This window comes from Camellia sinensis, chromosome 8, assembly GCF_055761805.1.
Source record: "Camellia sinensis isolate YWXY chromosome 8, ASM5576180v1, whole genome shotgun sequence".
Taxonomy (NCBI): domain Eukaryota; kingdom Viridiplantae; phylum Streptophyta; class Magnoliopsida; order Ericales; family Theaceae; genus Camellia; species Camellia sinensis.
This window is the reverse complement of record NC_138968.1, coordinates 152,821,845-152,842,600: the sequence shown is the minus strand read 5'-3', so window position 1 is coordinate 152,842,600 and position 20,756 is coordinate 152,821,845. Positions and strand designations below refer to the sequence as shown.

The 20,756-nt window shown below is 36.0% G+C and overlaps 2 protein-coding genes across 2 annotated transcripts; one reads left to right on the top strand and one right to left on the bottom strand.

The window, feature by feature from the left end:
* The first annotated feature begins 11,138 nt into the window (after positions 1-11,138).
* LOC145796712 (uncharacterized) lies at positions 11,139-12,931 on the top strand. The gene is made up of 3 exons (XM_082881880.1): positions 11,139-11,356; positions 11,750-11,879; positions 12,253-12,931. The coding sequence occupies exons 1-3, from the start codon at positions 11,218-11,220 to the stop codon at positions 12,809-12,811; spliced, it is 828 nt and encodes a 275-aa protein (XP_082738006.1). The 5' UTR covers positions 11,139-11,217; the 3' UTR covers positions 12,812-12,931.
* A 5,208-nt stretch (positions 12,932-18,139) lies between these two features.
* Positions 18,140-20,080, bottom strand: LOC114256698 (putative cyclin-D6-1). Its single transcript, XM_028196376.2, has 5 exons — positions 19,586-20,080; positions 19,384-19,479; positions 19,092-19,293; positions 18,865-18,995; positions 18,140-18,771 (listed from the first exon to the last, which is right to left on the bottom strand). Exons 1-5 carry the CDS (start codon positions 19,832-19,834, stop codon positions 18,478-18,480), a joined length of 972 nt encoding a protein of 323 aa, XP_028052177.2. The 5' UTR covers positions 19,835-20,080; the 3' UTR covers positions 18,140-18,477.
* Between the last annotated feature and the right edge of the window lie 676 nt (positions 20,081-20,756).

The window sequence follows — 20,756 nt, the reverse complement described above, 5'->3', positions numbered from 1 at the left end:
TATTTGTTATGTTTGTTTAGTTTAAATTGCTTCGTAGTGATTCTAGTTAATTTAATTAGTTAGTGCAATTTGGTTTTATTTTTATTTTTCTTATACTTGTGTAGTTAGTGATTTTATTTTTATCTTATTCTATGATGTCATTGTTCATATACTTTCTAAGTAGTTTAGTTTTTATTTTATTTTATTTTCTGAAGTTTTATTTAATTTTCTTCTCTTCAATTAACAAGAAAAAACAAAAAAAAATATTTAAAAAAAACAAAAAAATAACTAAAAAAAAATGTTTAGTTTTGGTTGTTTTATTCTATACTTTAGTCTATTTTGTAGTTTAGTTATTTTATAGTTTAGTTTAGTTTAGTTTAGTTTATAGTTTAGTTAATTTAATTTAATGACATTTTACTTCATTTATTTAATTAATTTCGTTTTTCTATATTAAAAAAAACAAAAAAAAAACAATGGGAATTGCATGTGGTACATTAGTGGGCAAATTTGTATTTTCATATTTTATTTGATTCTCATGCTGGTTTCACAGGTATCTGTATTTATTGTTGGTGTGTGCAGGATATGAGTCGCCGTGTCTCTGCTTGGGCCTCCAAAAAGGCCAGGGGTGCCTCCTCTTCGGCGCCACCACCACCACCGTCACCACCATCCTCGCCACCACCACCAGGTGACTTACCACGGCCGGAGTGGGCTTCACGCCCTCTTCACAAGCTCACGTAGTTCAACCTGCAATTTTTCTAGCGTGACGAGGATACTACTTGGGCCGTTGAGCAGCTCCGACTTCGGCAATAGTTGGGCATTTGCGCTGTGACAGCGCCCACTTATCCTCGTCTGGTACGGTTATTCTATCAGAACTTGCATGAGACACCCACCACGGTTGGACTGCTCTCTAACATTGATGGTTATATTGTCCACATCACCTCAACCATGATTGCCACAGTGTTAGAGTTTTTCGCCAAACCAGAATATCAGCCCTTCCCGGAATTTGAGGATCAACAACCCATACATCGCCTCATCCAGCAATACTTTCCGGGAGCCCACGGTGACAACAGTTTCACATGCTTGCGGTGGAGCAAGCTACCTAGCCGCTTGTTTTTCCTTGATTCCGTGGTCCATAAGAATGTCCTTCCACTTGGGCATCGAGCTGAGCGCTGTTTGGAGTTTGTGCGGGTTTTACACGGGTATTAGCTTGGCTATCAGGTCCCGCTTGAGCATTTCATTTTGATGCATTTGCAGAAATTTCTACGTGAGGCAATTCGACCTACTCCTATGCAGAACCTGACTTGGCCACTACCATTCGCTAATTTGTTGACACTTGTGTTTGAGCTGAACCACCTCTTCATTGCTAAGGATGAGGAGATTGATAGAGGGTATCCGACTTTCGGCCAGCGGGAATGGCAGCACAGCATATCTCGCATCCCTCAGCCGATTGGTGCCCCTATTGATGAGGCCCAGGACCCCGTACCTGACCACCCAGCTCATCCTGTTCCCCCCGTGCCTCCCCAAGGTGACCCACTCTACATGACTCGCGAGGAGTACTTACAGCTTCAGCACTCTGTCGATCAGGTCCACCGTACTCTTCGTGATCACCACCAGAGTCTCATGGAGTTGCGCACGGATTTTCAAGCACATCGCGACTATTCTCAAGCGCGCTTCGATCAGCTACACGCCGACAACCTCGCCATCCGGCAACAGGGTCAGGATGACGCCTTCGAGACGCGCGCTTTGATGCAAGCCTTGTTTGCCCAGCATTTCCCGCCGCCACCACCACCGGCTTCTCCGTAGTACCCGCCTGTATATTGCTTTGTCTCTTTTATTTTTATTTTTATTTTTATTTTTATTTTTCTTTTTAGTTCTTTCTTTTCTTCAAAAAAAACAAAAACAAAAAAAAAAAAAAACAACAACAACAACAACAACCAAGTGTGAAGTGTGTATATGTTACTCTCTGCATACCTGGATGTGCACCTACAATTCTGGTAATATTCTCTCATTTCTCTTTCCTTTTCCATTGAGGACAATGTCACATTCAAGTTGGGGGATGAGGGTTATATTTTCTTTTGTGCATTTCTATTTGCCTCATAATTCATGCTTATACATGTTTCACTTGATTGCATTACTTCACTGGATGTGACTTTTTGCTAGTAGAGTGATGATATTTGCATATGTTAATTAGAGAGCATAATAGACTTGTATGAAAAGGGTTTATTGGGTAGATACTTGCATACCATGTTTGCACGAGGAGAGTTGTCTATGTTTGTGGTTTTAGTACACTTGTCATGAGTATGCCTTAATTCACATGAACACACTATCATAGCGGTGATCTTTTTATTATAATCCCTGGTGTACATCATTGATAATAGCTAGACTTGTAGAAAAGAATAAATGAGGAGCCAAGATTCTTTCGAAAAAAAATAAATAAATAAAACACTTGACTAGTTTGGGTTCGTAGCCTTTTTAACTCGAGTTATTAAGCCTGTGGGGGTGTCTCTACACCTAATGTCCTAAAACCATCTGGTTTGGGAGTCATTGGCCCAAAACTTGCTACATGGGTTAATTAGAAAGCTTAAGGGACTTGGACATTGCACAGTTAAGAAAAAATAAGAAGAATGACTAGTTTGGATTCGTAGCCTTTTCAACTCGAGTTATTAAGCCCGTAGGGGTGTCTCTACACCTAATGCCCTAAAACTGTCTGGTTTGGGAGTCATTGGCCCAAAACTTGCTACATGGGTTTATTAGAAAGCTTAATGGATCAGGACATTGCACAGTCGAACAAAAAAAAAAAAAAAACTTTTGAGAATCTTGGCTGCAACAGGTTAGTTTTTCTGTATATGTTGGGTGTTATTATGAGTTACACTGGGCTATTATAGTGGACAGTTAACTAATATAGAGATTGCACTTTACACCGAGGGTATTCATGACTTGTCTACTAGCATGCACAAGTACAGAGAACTTTACTTTTGTATTAACTGAATTGTGGTCTTGACTCAATAGGTTCATTCATGCTTGTCCACTGTGCCTTTAATGACTCATGATGTCGCAATATCACACTGTAGTGGCACATAAGTTGATTGTTAGGTCGAGTAGTGTGGTCATTTGTTATTGAGTATATATGAATATGTTAATGTTTGTGGGTATCATTTCTGGAAACCCTCACGAAACTTTACTCGTCCACTTAGGGTAACCTTGTGGTTTAAAGGCTTGTTGCATATGCTAAATGCAACCGTTTTCCCACGAAAGAGGAAATAGATAGATTTTGTTTAATTTTATTTTATTTTACTTGCTTGAGGACTAGCAAGTGGTAAGTTGAGGGATGTGATTAAGGCCGAAATGTACATCATTAAGGCCGTTAATTAGAATCTCTTAATTTCACTTGTTGGTCAAACTGTATACTTTATGTGTGTTGAGTGTCAATCAGGTTGCACATCGTCGGAGCATAAAATGGGCAAAAAGACAAAATTTGGACAGAGTTGACATTTTCTGCATATGCGTTGACTTTTTTCGCACGTGCGTTGACTTTCTTACATGTGCGTTGACTTTTTCTAGGAAAGTCAAACCGACGTTTTAAACCTGTTTGGACGAGATTGGAAGCATAAAAAAGCAAGTAAAAGGCTGGATTAGGGTTCAGAAGTTTTTTTGGACCTAAAGGAAGAGGCTAGGGTTTGGAAAAGAAGAGAAACAAAAGCTCCAAGATGTCTCCCATGATGGTTCCTTCTCCTTCTACCTCCTTCCACTCCTCCATGAGTGGCTAGTCTTCTTTTCTAGGGTTTTGATGAAACCCTAGTCATGTAATTATGTAGTTTTCTTTTTGATTTTTAATCATGTAAAGGTTTGAACATTTGTATGGTGATTTAGAAGTTTGTTTTATATAATTTTCATTATTCTTTCGAATATTTGACTTTCTGTGATTGTTAAATGTTATCCATACAATTGTTTTCTTTTCTTTCACATTCAAGGTATGGGACGAACCATACTACGAGGAACGAGTCGTATCACTACCTTAGTTTAGAGTGAACGGTTCGTATTACTTGAGATGGTTCGTGCTCGTACATTGAATGTGATGATCTTCTTGTTAAATGCTTTAAGCTTGTAGTTGTGAAGCATTAATCCGTTCAAACCATAGCATAATTGATTTCAATTGGAAACCCTAATTATGTGGTTAGTGGTGAATTCTCTACCCTAGGATTTTTCCCCAATTCAGTAAATCCAATTTAATTTATTATTGATAATTTAATTCCTTAGTTTAATTTACTTGTTATTAAGTTAGGTTATGATCATTCAATCTTTTTATCAAAATTAATTTAGGAAGGTTAACAATTAAATTAGTTTAATTTCACAATAGTCCATATGGATCGATACCTAGACTTGCCATTATTCTAATTGAATTTGGTATAGTTTAGTATTTAATTTTGGTGTGTTCAATGAGCCACCAGTGCGGCGTGTGAAGAGAAAAACTAGGCGGGAGTGGAGGTTAGACGATTACGAGTATCATGGGTTGGTAAAACGTTGCAAACAGTCAAAAAATGAGGGCAACATCGGCAGAAACCCAAGTGAGGGTGTAATTAACGTTGAAGATGACGAGGGAGGGGGTAAAGCATGGGCCAAATTTGGAATGAAAAATCGATATTCAGTTTGGAAAATGTTAGCTAAAAATGAACAGAAACTGTTAGAGGTGGTGTACACCTTTGAAGGGGATGGGTAACGTACACGTTTGGCAGTTTTGTTGTTATGGTTTTTATGAAATTGTTTATTACATTTCAATTGTAGTTATGTGATTGTAATTTGGTGTAGAGCTGTGATATGAAGTGTAGCAGATCATGGTGTGCATGTTAATTTCAAAGATATCCAGGCGCTTGTACAAGGGGGTGTGACCGCCGAGAATGTAAGTATGCTGTGTTAGTGTCGATATCACAATATCACCACTTACACCATGGTTATGGGTTACGTAAAATTGAAGCTTATGCGCATCATTGTGTATGACTAATATAGTTGGAAATGTGTGTAATTTGTGTTGTTAGGTTATTGACGCATATGCTGAAATTCTAAGAAGTGCACAAAACCTATCGGCTTTAAATTCTGTTAATTTCAGCAAATCTTACTTCCACAGTAATGTGTATTCGGTATGTACATGTTATTATGAGTAGCATTACATTGTTCTTTAACTTGTTTAATTTTTTTTTTATAATGGGGTAGTAGAGGTGTGGGTTTTGATTGGTTTGTCAATATTTGTAGGATATGATGAGGAACCCAAGCGTAACGTTTAAGAACGGTTACCTTAACGCACACGTGACAACTACATCTAGGTTTAGATACGTGCACTACCCTATATACCATGCGAATCATTGGACAACCATGGGATACGATTCAGACTCAGGGACATGGATGCACTACAATTCAATCAAATCGCATAGAGGTAGTAACGATGATCATTTTGCTAAGGCGGTGAAAGTGGTAAGTACAAATGTATGTGAATTACATGTTTATGTAGGGTGTGCGTGCGTTACGTATATGGTAACAATGTGTGTTTAATGTGGCTGATTGGGTCATGTTGCGTAACACAGAAACAGTGAGTCATGGATTACACAAAGCGGGTGGCAAAAAATGTGCAACCGTTTGTGGGTATGACATCAGAAAATATCGACAGACCCTTAGAGGCTTTGGGTGATTGCCCTCAACAACACCCGGAATCATATGTGAAAATTTAAACCCCGGTTTAAATTTGTTCCATTATCTGTTTCGTAATATATTTGTTTTGGTAATGTTGATTAATGTGTTCACGTGTTGCCAACTAGCAAACCGGATTGCGCTATTATGGTATGCTTCATCATGCGACAATACGCAAATAACGTGGAGATGGAAGGTTCAATGGATGGCATGTTAGCCAGGGCATTTAGAGCAAAAATGGTTAAGGCATTCATCAATGATCCACAGCGAGGGCTCCGAAATCAGCCTTTGCCCTGACTAATTTGGTCGAATGCATAAATTACCTCTTCTTTTTTTTTGTTTTATGTGTTGAACATGGTACTATTTGGTTTTGATGGTAGTGATTTTTTGATGGTGCACTAGCTATGTGACTGTTATTGGAGAACAAAAAAAATTTAAGCACAACAGCATTACAAAAATAGGAGGCAAAAACCTGATGCTTAGTTTTTGGCACGTTAGCGTATGGTTTGAATTTTGTGCGTTTTTGGTTACAGTGTATTTGTGAATGATGTTAATTTAGGGTTTGACATATTTTAATGTGTATGGGTTGGATATGGTAAACAATTAGTGGTGTCATTGGCGTTGGTTTAATGTGTGTAGTTGTTTTGGGTAAAAAATTGTACGTTGGATGTTATAGAAACAGTTTGTTGATTGTGTAGTAATTAATGCAGTCATAGGGTGGTTAGGTTTCAATGTGTAGTTGAATCTATTTGAGTGTTTGAATTGGACGACATGAGCAGGGGTCGTTGTTGGAAGTATCGTCATTCATATTGTGTTACGTAATTGTATATGTGCATAACGTAATGTATGATCATTCAAACATACATATTATTGTGTTCATGAGGTTCGCATTGTGGGCATTGTGGTTAGCAAGTGGATGGTGGTAAACTCTGAAATTATAATGTAGGATGCTAATTTGAAATTGTCAGGTTTGTGTTTTCAAATGTGTTGAAATCTGTGTTGGCAAAATTTATTTCGAAAACATTGAAATTGTTACTTTGATGATGGTGTTATCGGTTGTGGGAATATTACACTGCATAATACATGTACATACCATGTGATCTCAAAAGCACCACAAACAACCAAAAAAATTGTACAGGATATTAATGTATTGAAATTAGGTGTAACATCACACACACAACACACATCCGAGCTGTTAGTAAGCAAACAAAATGGTGTTGGCTAATGTGGGTTATGTTATTTCATTTGGTGTGGGGTAACAAAATTATGAGCACCTGTATTTGTGAAACTAAGCAACAGTTTTTGTGAAAAGGTTAATGCAACCATTAAATGTAATGAGAGCTGGTAGGGCACAATGCATTTGAGACAATGTGATAAAATGTGAAAACAAATGCACATGACACATCATATTTATTTATCACTTCATAAAAACGTTTTGATGTCTGCGTTTAAATCAACGAGGAAAAATGTTGTGAAAAGGAAAATTGTATGAAGTTGCAATGAATTGGGAACAAACCCACAATCCGAACAGAAAATAAGCATGTTCTAACATGACTAAATCGGCTCCTTCCATGTCTTCCTATTGTGGTTACTAATTTTTCCACATCCACCACAACAAATCCGTTGCACAACCTCACCCTTTGATGGAATTCGCTTACGTTTGGGCCTGCCAGGCGGATGCTTCACCTTTGGGGGCGCAATCATAAAATCATTGGGCCTAAATGTCGACTTCTCAACAATTGGAATCGGATATATTGTTCCGCTATACGAAGCTTGGAATTCGTCAATATGATAGTACCTTTCAATAGAATCATATATATTTCGTCTGCTATTACGGAAAACGACAACAGCGTGGGAACACGAGAACCCATTCAGTTGCCACTAGAAACATGAACATGATCGCCTTGCCACATCAACCAAAACAAATGGTTGAGAGTGCACCTCATAAACATTTTCATTAGCCTGACTAACAATCCAAGCCCTACTGTCATTATCTGTCGTGACCAATATTTTCTTCATTTTCGGGCATAATACGCCGGTCCATTTCCTTGACTTGACTCTACGCTCCACCATTTGTTCCATTATTTGACCCCTAACCATATCGACCAACCTTGTAATTGGAAGATAACGGGCCTCCCGTATCCAATTGTTAAATGATTCAGCTGCGCTAGACCACATCTCACCGTAACGTTGCCCCCTGAAAGGTATAGGAAAATTCATCCCGAATTCGGGAAAAAAAAAAAAAAAAACCCAAACTGCTAGCATGTTAATGTATAAAATGAATTGAAAAAAATGAACCCATTAAACTACTACGCGGACCGGGTACAATCAAACTTACATGAAGTACGCGTTAGCCCAGTGGGATGGATGCAAGTCTTTCAAAAAGTTTTCAATCACAGCCGGGCTGGACTCCTTTAACACCTCTATTTTCTGATTAAAACATGGTATAGTAGGCGCATAAGCACATTCTCGGAACTTGCGCATCAACCCAATTTTGTGCGATGCATTAACATATTTCATTCAGTCTCTCAAATTCATTTGAAGATGTAGCAAGCAAAATGCATGATGTGCCGAAAGGAAAATAATTGGCATAGATTGCAAAAGACCCGCGTGACGATCAAATACGAACGTCAACGTACGCCCATCACCCACGAATTCTTTAAGATTCCGTAAAAACCACTCCCAATTTTGTTGATTTTCAAAGTCAACAATTGTGAAGGCCACCGAAAACAACCCTGTAAAAAACAGAGGACCAACCATATTTGGAGTACACATCATGGAAATGCAAAATGTTAATGCATCTGAAATCCTGCGTGCAGTACATATATGTATAAAAAAATTTGATACGTCACCTTTATTGTCGTCCTTCGCAGTAGCAGTTAACAAATTTCCCTTGAATCTGCCTTTCAAAAACGTCTCATCCAAAAAAAAGTAATGGCCAACAATATTTGAACCCATCTATACATGCACGGAATGATATAAAATACCGAATGAACCTCCCAGTTTGTTAGTGAAATTCAAGGTTAATGTAACTGTTTAGGTTCTTTTCCATAACGGAATCACTATACCACCTAAGTTGGTCGAACGACATAGCATGATCTCCATAGACTTCACCCCTCGCTTTCTCAATCCCTAACCATGCAACCCGGTAACTAATATCCAAACTGCAATCATTTTTCAAATCAAACACAATGTCCATAGGACGCGTCAATGGCTAATCACGCACTCGATCTACAACAACACTCAAAACCAAATCAGACCTCGTACGTGGGTTTCTATATGTTCATACAACAGCTCCACAATTGTGCATACTATCCAACTTCTTAACGCATAAAATCCCATTCGATGGCAACACCCTCGCATACACCGACCATGTGCATGTTGTGGACTCTACAAACTTACACACTGCCATAATGCGAACTGAATCATTTTTCACATACTTGAATTGAAACCCGCGTTCCACGACATACTTGCATAATATTTCCCAAAATTTATCAGCACCATCGACGAAACATTGTCCAACATGGGTAATCCTGAATGCCCATTGAGCAGACAAAAACGTCTTTGATTTATTAGGGCAATATGTTGGTAACGGATCTGTCTGATCGTCCATACCGAACGTCAGATTTCCAATATCGGACTTATGACCTTCATTGCAATACACATCCCCATAATTACCACCCACCAGAACATCCCAGATCTAAATAAGAACATCAAAATGGTTCAGCCCAAATGACTTTGCAAGGCACAACATGTTTCGGATATCGTCATCACTATCAACCTTAAACTTCTTATACTCAGGGACATCCCACAACATAGACACCACATCCCGTACCAAGTCGTCGAACTTCCCACAAATATCATCGACTAGCTATACAAATGTCATCGCATGATACAACCGAACAACAACATTTGTTTGCCCGTAAGTGCACAACAACAACAACACATCATCCATACCTGTCACGCAACCCATAATCGAACCATTAGGCCGGTAACACATACGACAATGAATGAATAAAAAAATAACATTTGGCATTACATAGCAGCAATTCGCTGCTAATTTTTCAAAACAGTGGACTAAAATCAGCCCATAACATCCATGAGATACACAACACACTCATACTTCACCCCCTTAAAAAATGCTTTACACATTGAAACAATTCAAAAATCCAAATAACAACACACATTGGCAGTGAAAGTACCCAAATAAAAAATTGAAAACCAAATAACATCAACAACATTGCACTGAAACTAAACAAATAAACGCAACAATGCATACATGGATGTTACCAGAACCCACAATGAAGCCATGTGGTCAGCCGAAAAATGCAAAAAACTGGGACAGAAACACACCAATCACAATTACAATGAGATAACCAGAAACGACATACACACATGGGCAATGACATATACACATGCAAAACACACCAGAAAACGACTCACCTGTTGCAGCACAATGAGGGCGACTGAAAAAATCAGTCGAAACTCTGAACCAATGGAACAACCCAATGAACATCCACCACTCCCCTCCGAACGTGAAACCAAACCCTTGCAGACGTTAACATTTACCAAATTCCCAACCAACACACCGAACCCCCCCTTATCTCGGAAACAAGAATCCACAAAGGATATTATTGTAAACTGCAAAATGCCCAAAATTAACTAAGCAACATTACCAAATAAAAAGGGACTAAATAGTGCATAGGAAAATTCTTAGGACTAAATGGTTCGACTTTTCACAAAATAGGATTTATGGGTAAATTTTCTCCCAAAAAAAAAAAAGTAAAATAAATAAATGAAATCTACATCCGTTACTATACTTGTTACTTCAAAACGGTGTCATTTTTGACAAAACGACAATGGTCCATTAAGTTCCTTATTTTCTGCAACGTGGGCGTGTTTCTATCCATGAGGTGTTCTTCCAACCACGTGTCCCAAGCGGATTTGGATCCTCTCTCCACGACGTGGCAACTTCTAACCCATTGGATTTCTTCTTCACCATGTGTTGTCATCCTGTTGAAAGTGCTGGACAGTGCTGGAGACAAAGAGTGCTGGAGAGGATCCAAATCCTTCCGAAGCACCCATAATGTGACACGTTTGTAGAAAACCTCTTTGTTGGCTCCCAATGTTTCAATATATAATTAAACGCCCAACGATGCTAGGTATCATAAAAAGTCTTTCATAAAAATGATTATGAAAGATTTGTGATCTTTGTATTACACTTAGAATAAAACACCACACATTAATCAAGGTAATCTAAGAATCACAAATTTTTCATAATCCCTAACATTTCTCTTAAATGCCCTTTCATTGTCTCTTCTAAGAGGGACCCAACAAAAACAAATTAAAAAACACTAGTGGGTTTTTTAAAGCATGATGGTTGCTAACTCTACTGGAAACACGTTGGTGTCTCGAAATTATATATAGGGAGTGAGCTTTGGTGTCTTGAAATTATTGTTAACATCTCATACTCCAGAGAGAGAGAGAGAGAGAGAGAGAGAGAGAGAGAGAGAGAGAGAGAGAGAGAGAGAGAGAGAGAGAGAGAGAGAGAGAGAGAGAATGAGAATGGTGAGAACTCCGAGCTTTGATAAAAATGGAATGAAGAAAGGTGCATGGAGTCCTGAAGAAGATAACAAGTTGAGAGCTTATATTAATAGATATGGCCATTGGAACTGGCGTGAACTTCCCAAGTATGCTGGTATAGACACACACTCTCTTTCTCTCTCTTGATGTAATTTAAAGAAAAATATGACGGTGTTTGACTTCATCACTGCAGTAAAGAAATTGTGTTCAAATACATCACTTTCCAGATTTTGATGATTTCATGAGTGAGTGATGTTTTGTTTTTGTTTTTTTGGGGGGGTACCTCGAAGCTTTTTTTCCCAGAGCCCTTTTTAATTTCATGTAATTCTCATCTCTATGTAAATAAATTTTTCTTTCTTTGCTGATAGAAAAAATAAAAAAATGCATTCCTTTTCCGGAAATGCACTTGAAAGAAAGAAGTTCAACTTCTTTAAACACTGTCTTGAATAATTCTAATGGTAAGCTTAAGTGGGCATGAATGAATTCTAACTTGGGTCATGTCTTTCAGGTCTATCAAGATGCGGAAAGAGTTGTAGATTGCGGTGGATGAATTACTTGCGTCCAAATGTGAAACGGGGAAAGTACACCAAAGCGGAAGACGATCTCATCATGGAATTACATGAAAAACTTGGAAATCAGTATGGATCAACATCAACTACTTAAATTAACTTCATTCTTTCTTATGAATTGAAAAAAAAAAAAAAAAAATTAACTTCAACATTTCTTCTAAATGATGAACGCAATATTGGATGTGTGCATTTCTAGTTTTATGATTAAAAACAATATATGTGATGGATCTGGTGAGTGGTGACTCTAGTGCTTTCAAGATTTTCAATTATGATTACTATGGGCAAATAAAAGTTACCTCCTATATATTTCAGATCAATCAATAGCAAGCTAGAACCAAAGAGATTTATACAAGCATGCATGCATTATTTTCAATGTGTGATGAGTTAAAAGTGATAAAATTTTTAAGTATATTATAATCTTATGTGCTTCTCTGATATGCAGATGGTCAGCCATAGCTGCAAAATTACCAGGAAGAACCGACAATGAAATAAAAAATCATTGGCATACCCATCTTAAGAAACGCATTAAAGAAAATCAATCGACATTTGAATTGAAACAGAAAGCTATTCAAATTTCTCAATCTCTGGCCAATCTTGAACTGCAATCTCATGAATCACCACGATCTGAAATCAACCAAGTGACTGATGAATTGGGCTCAAAAGACGTCACTGATGAAATATATCAGCAAATTTTAGAAAGCTCTCCATTGTCGTCCCGAGAACTGTCTTCCAGTGATTTCTCTTCCAGCATGACTGCTGATTATGCACTTCTGAGTGATAAAAACTGGGTTGGGGAAGATACCATGAGTTCATCGGAATCGTTTGAAGAGTCCGTTAGGAATTTCTGGATTGAACCAGATTTTGAAGATTTTTCGTACCAACAAAATGAATTTTCATCGAACTTGGCTGAGGGAGAATCTATGGTTCCATGTTTTTTGGACCATGACGATGATAGCATTGAGTGGTTCCACCAGATATTGAAAGAACTTCCAGAGAAGTGAAACACTTTTGGCGTTTTAATGTGTTATATATATATATATATATATTGGTGAGTCGTACTGAGAGCCTTAGAAATAGGAATATTGATGCAATTGTAGAAGTTAGTTGCTCCAGTTTTGTTGTGTCAGAAGGGAATAAAAAAAGGGAACTTTGCTTCAGACCCCAGTGGAACCCAGTGACTCCAGGATCACGTGTTGGCTTGGGGTGGCTGGAAAAAAAAAATAAAAAATAAAAAAATAATATAATTTTTGCTGGCTAATCACAGCCGACTTCAGCATCCCCATATAATTTTTGCTGGCTAATCACAGCCGACCTCAGCATCCCACCGGGGATCGGAAACTTTATTCTAAAAAAGGAATAGCAAACAAAAACTTCCATTAGTTGTGTTTTTGACATTTCTCTCCTCATTTTGTCTTGCCTTTGTCTAGAGGGGGCTTAGTTTTACAACGCCGTTGTTTGGGAAGTTGTTATTTTAGTAAGTTATTTTAGTTTTTAATTATTTTAATAAGTTAAAATTTTTATATTTGAGAAAATAATTAATTTTTTTTTTGTTGCATGTGATATTTGTAAGAGAAAAAGTGAAATAATTATGAATTTAATGTAACATTTTATTTTATTAATTATTTCAGCCCATTTTATTTTTTTTTGTGGATTTTAACCTTAAAAAGGCTAAAATCTATCTTCAATCTTAACCTTAAAAAGGCTAAAACTTTTCTTGTCAAACACCACCTATATTTGGTTAAGGTTAGAATATAGCAATGAGATAAGATTGAGGGATCGTACTAATATGTTACAGACACAAAATTTTACATACTGAATGGCTTCATTTCTCTCTCCACACACACACAGGCTATGTGAAACGGATTTCATATCTAGTCACCCAACCAATGAAATAGAAAAAATGTTGGGAGACATAGGGACCTATGTGCTTTTCTATACTCTCTTTATCCCGTCAAAGGGGTTTGTCCCCTCCATGTACTCTCATCCAACAATTCTATATTTCATTTCTTATGAAAAATGATGAAATTTGTGAGAAATTAACTAAAGTTACAAAATTTTCAAAATATTTAAATTGTTCATCTAAATGCAAAGTTCAAAAATAAAAAAATAAAATTATAGGAGACATTTGGCCTCTTTCCTTTTTCTTGTTTTGTTCATTCAAATAAAATGGTGAAAAATCAAAATCATACTGTTAGACAACAGTGTCACCTGATATTCAGAAATTAGGAAGTAGGCTAAAAGTCACTAGTGCCTGGTCAATTGCAATTCCAAATTTGTGAGTTTTTTCAAAAACTCTAAGTTAGAATTTCTAAGTCTTCAATGAGGGCATGATGAAAGCAACTTCGGAAATTTAGGCCTCGTTTGGGAACAGGCTAATTTAGTAATTTTTTGGCTATTTGGCTAAAATATGAGCTAAAAAAATTAGTATGTTTGGGATGAATTTTTGGCTTTTTACGAAAAGATGTGCAAAAAGTAGAAAGAAAATAGAATCTTTGACTTTTTTGTATAGATTATTGACTTTTTGACTAATTTAGTAACTTTTTGACTATTTAACTAAAAAAGAGGATTTCCAAACGAGGCCTTAGTACCTTTTAAACACCACAACCCCCCCTCCCCCCCAAAAAAAAAAAAAAAATCACTTTACTTCAAATAACTCGGCTTCATATATAAAGTAATTATTAAATTTTTCATAAACATTTGTTGGTTATGTACTCGCTGAATAATAAGGTTATATAGTTCAAAAAACAAGATCAATAATAGATAAATCATCATGGACAAGGACACAACACAGGGTATTCCGGATCTATCTGATAATTTAGGAACTCCTTAAAATTTGAATACCTTTAATGTAGTGTACTTTGCATTCGGCAAAGCCCAGAGCTACCGAATTGATGAAGCCTAAAAATGGGCTGTTTCTCTAGGCCCAAAATACGAAGTCAAGTCTCATTCCGTCATGTGATCAAACAAAAAAAAAAGTGCAGGCTTCCAAACAATGTGAAATCAAGTTCATGTTTTACAATCTTCCACATCAAATCAAATAAAAGATGTCCTTTGGTATGAAATCGACAGTGGATTTGAACATTGTTGCATTGTAAAAAAGCAGATGTGGTTTCTATTTTGTTTTGATTTTCTGTTTAACTTTTTGACCAGTTGAATTATATTGACACAAGATAAAAATTAAAATCGAAATTAATATGATTAAAATTATAAAGATTAAAATAATACAATAAATAAATATATTTTTTCCTTTTAAGAAACTTTCAAATACTTGAAATAAGACAAAAGTTGAGTAATAGATTTTGTATTTAGGAGCAGCCCCTCCCCTGTATTAAACACAGCAGGTCAGATGAGCAACTTGCATGCCAGTTTCAAAGCTCAGCAATAGCTTTTGTGTTTACTATTACTGCATACATTACATACCAACCTCTGCCAAAATGATTTTCTTTTAGAAAAAATTACGAATGTATGTAATAGTTTTTAAAATAATAATATTATAAATTTTGAAATTTATCAAGAATTTAAATTATGTGGAAGAAATTTATTTTAGGTGTGACGCATAGCACAACAACTCTCATTTACACCACTCATTTTTTTCACAATTTTTATGATTGACAAATCTAGGACAGTAACATTAGTTTAAAACAAATACATCAAAAGTGAAATATATTTTTGTACAAGTGTGATGCACACAAAAAACTTGTACTATCATAAAAATTCACTGTCTAATTGAAATAAAATTCACTTTATTTTATCCTCAATACAACGAAATTGCATAATAATGTGAGTGCATATAGGAAAGAACCTCTTATATGCATGAAAAATTATATATAAGCCTATTTTCTAAATCCATTTTTTAGATTAAGTGATATGTAAATAAGGTAATTGATTGATAATCAAAGAATAAATAAAAGAGAGTTGATTTAGATATTTAATAAATTATTACACCAATGGGTCTAGAAAGTAAGTCTAATTTTTGAACATGAATAGTAATACTCTATGGCCATGTTTGATTTCACAAGACTAATAGTGAGGTATTAATAATCCAATCAAATTAGTGTGGTATTCACAATCTCACCCCTATCCTATTACTAATAATCCTACAAATTTATTGGATTAATTATCCATTGGATTGATAATCCTAAAACAAAATGTCAAAACAAACATAGGATAATTGGGCTTGCGAATTAATAATCCCAATATCATACTCTAATCCTTCCAATCATACATGCCATATAAGAATATATGAGAGAGGGCATGATGAGTCTCATAGATCTGAAAAACATCTCTCCAGTCTAGACGAGGACTAAAAGTATCCCATCTATATGCACAAGTGTAGACTCAATCATATAAGAGGAGATGTAGATGCAAGATATCACTCCAATATATAATAATTTTAGAGACCAAATGTTTTGATCTTTGAAAGTAAAAATTTTGTTGCAAAAGATATTTAGGGTCCAATTTCTATCGTCAAGAGGATAATTGCTAAGAAGTCATCCCAAAAACTCAAAAATAAGACTATTAGCGACAAAATTTTAAAAATGTCACTAATAAATAGACTTTTAAGGACAAAACAGTTTGGTTTCAAAATGGTTTATTTTTTTAGACAAAAAATTTAGTCCCAAAAGGCTAATAATTCATCACTAATGTCTAATTTTCGTTACTAAAAATACAATAATGACACTTTTCGTAACAAAAATATTTGATGCTTAAAAAATAATTTTATCTCTAAATTTTGATCCCCAAAATCTTAATTTTTTTATAGTGTGTGAATTTAGTAATTATTTATTTAGTTTTTTAATGCTTGAAAATAACTACACATTTAAACATGAGCAACATCTCATCATACAGACCACATTTATATCATATGTATATATCTCTCTCTCCGGCGGACATTCGGCTATCCATCCGGTGGTCCAAGTTGAATGTGTGGTGACTTTTCGATCTACTGCGTACAGAGATCCCGTAAGTGGGCCCAGATTTCTTGAATAGCGAATACTCATTGGGAGGACCATCCAACGGTTGACTACATGTGATCAATTTGAATCTGTGTGTAAAATTGGCTAAGCGGTGCAACTAGTTATTGCCCTACAATTAAAATCAATTTCAGTAATCATGTGGGAGTGGTTTTAAAAAGTTTTTTTAAAAAAAATATCAACAAAATTTTAAAAATATCGCTAATAAATATATCTAACAATAATTTCATAACAAAATGTTTATTTCTTTTAGACAAAAAATTTTAATATTAAATATTCAATTTGCTACTAAAAATACAACAATAACACTAAACAATTAAGATATTTCATTCTTCAAAAATAATTTCGTTCTTAAATTTTTGTTTTTTAAAATCTTAATTTGTTATAGAATATTAAAAATAGAATGATATCTATATTCTTGTGAAAACAGTAAAAAATAGAATGATTCATCCCACTAAAAATATCACCACTAATAGCACTAATGCATTAAAAAAGTAAAAAAAAAAAAAATACAACTCCAAGACCAAAACATCACATCATTAATGGCGGGACTCACTGCCACCTAATTAGTGGGAGCACTAATTAGTGCTCCCAAGCATTTTTCATATATATATACATACCCACTATATTTTGGTACATGACATTAATAACTACTGAATAGATAATCTAATAAAAATATGTAATAAGGATAAAATTATCCTAAACATGAAAATATGAAAGATGAAAGATGGCGTCAAATTATATGATCCAAAAAAATTTCCACTTATTTTTAAAGCACTCTTGGCCACTGCAGTTCAAGATTTCTAAATTCTGAAGTTAAGTTATACAAAAGAAATATATGCAAGCAGGAACACTGTAAGAATAACTTAAACAATGTCAATTTTGTAAATAAGAATCATGTTCATAGATGTTTTCTTTTGGGAATGACTTCTGTCCAGTCTTTAATCGGACTGAACCGTTCTTAAAAAGTTGACGTTGAGCCACATTAATTTTTTGTTCATAGACTCATTTAGAAAGTCTCACATTTTCAGTATATAGATGCTTGGAGGGAGAAAAAAAATTGAGATATTTTTCATTTATTTGTTAACTATATTCGAGAAAATAATTAGATACTCTTAAAATGTCATATAATATTATATACGTTATATTTTAATTATTTATTTCTTAATTACTCCATTAAGATAAGTAAACCTATCTTAATTGTAAAACCCAATTATTATTTTTAAGACATTCCAAATTTATGGCAAAACACCACAATAGGGCAAAATAGTAAGTTTACTCCACCACCCCTTTTCCAGCGCTGACCAGAAAATAAAGTTAAAGACGGAAGAGGCAAGCGCCAAGAAAATCTTTTGATTTTCCCAGGAAAATTATTCAGTTTTTATCATTATCATTATTCCCTCGCCAGAAACAAAGAGATACCCAACAACCAAAACACACAAGCCAAAGACCATGAAATACAAAGTTTGTTTTGTCTTTGTTTGGTCCATCAGAAACTTTCTTTTTATCCCCTCTCTCTCTCTCTCTCTCTCTCTCTCTCCATTTTCTTTTCTGGGGTTGAGATAAAAGCCCAACAACAACCACTATACCATCTGTATCACTCACTAGTCACGACTCAACCTTTTCAAGCTCAGCTAGCTAGCTAGTGTCCTTCTCGATCCAGCCAATTGTGCCTTAGCTGTTCTCTCTCTCTCTCAGCTCAGCACTGTTGAATCTGGGAAAGCTGAAAGCTGAAATGAGTTATCATTTTTGAAACTGCTAATGTTTTGACGCTTTGTGTCTCTCTCTAGCCTAGCTGTTGTTGTGGTGTTGGTAATAGCTTCAGCAGCGGTGTTGGTCTTCTCGCTGTCCGAATTTGAGCTCGAGCTTGAGAAATGCCGGTCAAGCACATTGGCCGGTGTTCTTGAGCTCGATGCTAATTCGAGCACGGATTCATAGCCATCCATTGCTATGTCTTGCATTATATTGCAACAGTTAAACAACTCATCCTGCAACACACATGTCACTACAATTAATTTTAAAAATTACTATAAAAACACAAAAACATGAATTTATGAGTGCATAATGGACTTTAGTTTTACCTTATTTACATATGAACAGTTTGAAATTGCTACCCGAAAGCTTGGACATTGTAATGGAAATAGTTCGTGAGAAGCAGAGAGAAGGGCTGATGCTGCAATTATCGATGGCCTGAACTCTAACATCATGATGTCTGTAATGCAAAATCAAGTAGTTTTTCAAGTTATGAAGTGGGTTGTGTTGTGTTGTGTTGTGTGAATGCATAAATGATTGTTGGTTTTGTATATACCATTTTGTGCTTTGAAGATGATTTCAGTGGCTCGAGCTTTAAGAGCTTGAATCAACGGTGAGTCTTTGAATTTGAACAAAGAAATGAAGAAATTGATGAAAGAGAAGGGAGTTACGGAGCGCATTCGCCATTGAAGAGCTCCGAGAATTAACATCTCCATTCGCTGAATTGTTTGGGTATCAAATATGAAACCTCCATCATGCTGTGTATCCACAAGTCATATATATCTATGAGAGTGCTCTGTTCATTTATTCAAAAAGCAGAACATGAAAGAAAAAAGTGCAAAAATTACCTGAATATCAATGACAGAGCACTCTGTTTCTCTCATCTTCAAACCCAAAGAAACGCAAGAAACAGCAAGAAGCCTCACAACCCATGGCTTCCCAAGCTGCAATATCAAGAATCAATCAAATCAACACCCACATAAATGCATAAACAGAGATATATTATATGTAGAGATATAGACATAGACAGAGAGATGGGTCTGTGTATACCGATACGCATTGGGTGGAGAGGAAGCGATCGAGGTAATTGATGGCGAGGTAGGAGAGAAAAGGATCGAAGTTGCAAGAGAAATGTAAGATTAGAGACACAGCTTGACTGCGAACAGAGAGGTCGAAATCTGTGGATTTGAGGAGGGATTGAGAGTAGTTCTGGGAGGGCATGTGATCGGATTCAACGTGGAAAAGAGATGAAATTGAGTCGGAGAAGGTTGAGAGTGGGTTTTCGAGATCGAAATCCATTGATGAGTAAGTGGAGCAAAAGAGGATTAGATGAGGAGAGTGGAGAAAATGGAGTACACGAAACTCATTGTTGAAAGGAGAGAGAAGAGAGGGACAGTGAGAGACAGAAACTAATAAATGGGAAAGAAGGTAAAAGGTGAGAGTTCGCTGTCTTCTTTAAAAAGAGGCCGTAGATAAACTTCAGCTTCACTCCTCGGTTCTCTCTTTACTCTCTCTCTCTCTCTCTCTCTCTATCTTTTCCATTGGCATCTTGCCTTAGCTTATTTATTTATTTATTTATATATTTTTTTTTTTTTGTCAATCTCTCGTCGGGAAGGAAAAATTGTTAAGTTGCAAGTAGGGGGTGGGAATCAGATGGCTCGAGTGTGGATAGACATTTTTTGAAAAATGACTTATACCCCACTGAGGGTCGACCCCCAGTGAGGTGGAGGGTCATGATTGGTGGAAAAAAATTGTTTTTTTTTTTTTTTTTTTTCAGTTGGCAGCCAGTGGGGGCGCGTCACCTCACTAGGGGTGCGACCCCCACTGGGGGTATAAGGCATCACTGACATTCTTTTAAAAAAATAATTATTGAGATCTTTTTCTGTTTTTTTTAGGGCTTCATAATTTTTTTTAAATTTTAATTATTGATGGTGTAAGCTTCACATATATATAAATGAGTCACACAAATATATTAAGAAAAAATTGGTCTAAGGTCCCTCTCCCACTTTTCATAATGGAAGAGATCCACAAAATTATTTTTTGATGTCTAAGATCCCTAAACATACAACAGAGAAATTCAGTCCTTTATATTATCTTCATCATCTGACCCACTGCCATCCCCAACAACCCGACTCTCAGTCCTCCTCATCTTCCAATACTTCCCAAAGTTTTACCCAGTGGAGATTCCCGGCCTCGTTCTCCTTCTCTCATTTCCTCTCAT

What these genes read in the sequence shown, in the direction of transcription:
- LOC145796712 (XM_082881880.1), top strand. Translation starts at nt 11,218, where the DNA reads ATGAGAATGGTGAGAACTCCGAGCTTTGATAAAAATGGAATGAAGAAA. An exon ending in TGAACTTCCCAAGTATGCTG is followed by an intron (nt 11,357 to 11,749) that starts GTATAGACACAC and finishes CATGTCTTTCAG; the next exon opens with GTCTATCAAGATGCGGAAAG. An exon ending in CATGAAAAACTTGGAAATCA is followed by an intron (nt 11,880 to 12,252) that starts GTATGGATCAAC and finishes TCTGATATGCAG; the next exon opens with ATGGTCAGCCATAGCTGCAA.
- LOC114256698 (XM_028196376.2), bottom strand. Translation starts at nt 19,834, where the DNA reads ATGGATTTCGATCTCGAAAACCCACTCTCAACCTTCTCCGACTCAATT. An exon ending in GCTCTGTCATTGATATTCAG is followed by an intron (nt 19,294 to 19,383) that starts GTAATTTTTGCA and finishes GTGGATACACAG; the next exon opens with CATGATGGAGGTTTCATATT. An exon ending in ACTGTTCATATGTAAATAAG is followed by an intron (nt 18,772 to 18,864) that starts GTAAAACTAAAG and finishes TGTGTGTTGCAG; the next exon opens with GATGAGTTGTTTAACTGTTG.